The following is a 2,500-nucleotide window of genomic DNA, read 5'->3' as shown; positions in this document are numbered from 1 at the left end:
CTCAAAGGAGAATTTCACGTTCCTTTCTTTCTCACCGTCAGGTTTTCTGAGGAAATTTTTGAACATGGCTGTTGCTATCATGATTGGTTACCTGAGTCTGCCAGTCGTCCTTAATCTGATCTCATCACACCAGGTTATGAACACTTCCTTCGACCCTTTCAGGATTGTCAACACTTATGGAGCTTTTGGAAGGTGTGTTTTATTTAATCTTCTTATGTTTCTTTTTCTTCTCCTTAGACTTTGCTTTCAATTTTCTTGATCTTCGTTTTCTCCTTCATCTTTGTATTACTCTTCTCTTCCTTAGACTCTTCTTTGTCTTCTTATCTTTATTTACTTCTTATCCTTCAACCTCACTTTTCTTGTCCCCCAAAAGAGAGGACACATACAGCAGAGCATTTTGATGTGCAGGTGCAACATTTAACCCAAATATTCCGGGTGGCATGAACTCAAGACGGCACTTTCCTGGCCAAAACTCCGGTCGTCATGTAAGGTGACGGCACCTTTTTCTTCCTCAGATTCCGGGCGTCTTGCAAGGTGATGATCTCGAGTTTCGATTTGTATTTTCTCGGGACTCTCCCCTCCTTCACTAATGAAGTCAAATACGACACTGACAGTGCTTGGTCTGTGTTCCACATCCCCCCACCCCACCCCCCCACCTTCTTCTGGAAACGAGGCCTGATGATATAATACAAATGAGGTCAGCTAGAAAGGCGGTGTTGACGAGTTGATCTATAAACTTACGTAATTATGCAAATCATTCTCAGCAATACCTATAATCATTCTTTCGCGTTTTACATTTGTTCGTAATTTTTGTACACAAGTCTACGGCTTTCGTCTTCACGTTTCAGTTACGTTTTATTTATTTTTTTTTTTTTTCCTGTTTTGGAGAATCCAATATAATGAGACTATATTGTCTTATAAAGATAATTATAAACAAGTTATGAAGTCTATTATGCAAGATGTATACATGAGCAATGTTACTTTTGCCATCTTCACAAATGAAGTCATCTACGAAGGTGACGGAGATTCGTTCTCGGGGGACTCCTCATTGCTCCCCCATAACTAGCATTCTTCCGGAAACGAGGCCGGATGCAGTTATACAAACGAGGCCGGCTAAAAAAATGACGGTGACGAGGTTACCTATGACATTAGCTTTTGACTAAAATCAGTTATACCTCGATAACTGGTACTCTTCTCCAACGCTGTTTCATTACTTGCAATCGAGGAAAACTAATGCTGTCGGTACGGTTCAACCGTAAGTATATGCCAAAAGACCTCACAGTAAAGAAAAAAGGGGACACAGACGTCAGGACATCCCGAGCTGGAATGATGGCCATGTCATGGTATGATAAAAAACAACATTTTATCAACCATGCACAGGGGAGATGAGATAGTCGACCTCCCACCCAACAGAAGAGGGGAGGTGAGAAGAAAACCCGAGTGCGTATGGAGAAAGAACAATATAAAAAAAGAGTAAAAAGGATGAGAAATCGAATACATTTTCCAATATAAGGTCGCAAAAAGCGATTTATTCTCAATTTCATACATAAAACTTTCATCAATACTAGTAAAAACAAGAAGCATTGGAGTAATCCTGCACTGTGTGCGTGCAGCACGTTCCCCACCGCGCCTGATAAGACCCCGGCGTGCGAGTTTAGGCGTACGCGGTAGCCTCCCGGAAATGCTTCTCATGCCAGGGATCGCCGGCCCGGAGGATTTGGGTTAATATTCTTGATAATTCATCTGGAAAGAGGCTCCTTATTGTAAAGAATTATATTGTGAAATTTTGATCTTCTACAATAATATTTAACACTTGGATTTAGACTAGGAACCAGCCTGCCATGTCACTTCCATTACTTTTTGGAACTGTAATGGCAGGGATATGTTTGTAATTTCATGGAAAGGATACCTAAGGTGATGTCAAGAACTTTAAGAGCCATCCAACACTCAAATAAGAACAAATTATTCTGCATAAATACAATTATATTTAGTAAAGAATATGTATGTTGAAAAAAAAATTGTAGAGTATCTTTTATTACAAAACACTCTTATTCATATTTCAAGTTTGGCCATCTTGGGACCATCTTTCACAACTTCCTGTTCATCTCAGTGAAATGGTTGCATTAGTATGCAACATAACTGGTAATTATTCTGGAATGGAAGAAAAGGATGTGTTTGCCTTTGATAATTTATTACTGGTGGAGAAGCACTAAATTCAACATTATTTGGGACATCAAATTGTGAAGTGAGTCTTCTTCAACTGTGTTCTACCCAAAAAACATCTGCTAGGATATATGGTCATTGGGGAATTTATTGATTTTTCTGAGGATGTTGATCACAGTACAACATTCAGCTGGCTTGATAGCTTCACACTCATGAAAAGAAAGCCCTTTTGGATGGATTTGCAAATTGCTGTTTTGCCTTTTGATTTCAAAGAGGTAAATAGACAAGATATTTAAAAGATGTTTATTTCAATTAGCATGAGATGGGTAGGGTTTTT

At 39.1% G+C, this 2,500-nt stretch overlaps 1 protein-coding gene across 1 annotated transcript in view; it reads left to right on the top strand.

The window, feature by feature from the left end:
* The window catches only part of LOC122268171 (lipase maturation factor 1), a 31,748-nt gene that overhangs the window by 12,407 nt on the left and 16,841 nt on the right, over nucleotides 1-2,500 (top strand). The window contains exon 9 of the mRNA XM_086556320.1: nucleotides 42-192. Within this exon, the coding sequence (XP_086412446.1) occupies nucleotides 42-192 (151 nt within the window). The remainder of the gene's footprint in view (nucleotides 1-41; nucleotides 193-2,500) is intronic.

Source organism: Penaeus japonicus, unplaced genomic scaffold (genome assembly GCF_977035675.1).
Source record: "Penaeus japonicus unplaced genomic scaffold, GWHDUDI00000001_assembly GWHDUDI00000003, whole genome shotgun sequence".
Classification (NCBI taxonomy): domain Eukaryota; kingdom Metazoa; phylum Arthropoda; class Malacostraca; order Decapoda; family Penaeidae; genus Penaeus; species Penaeus japonicus.
Note: the sequence above shows the minus strand (reverse complement) of the source record. Positions and strands in the feature narration are given on the sequence as shown.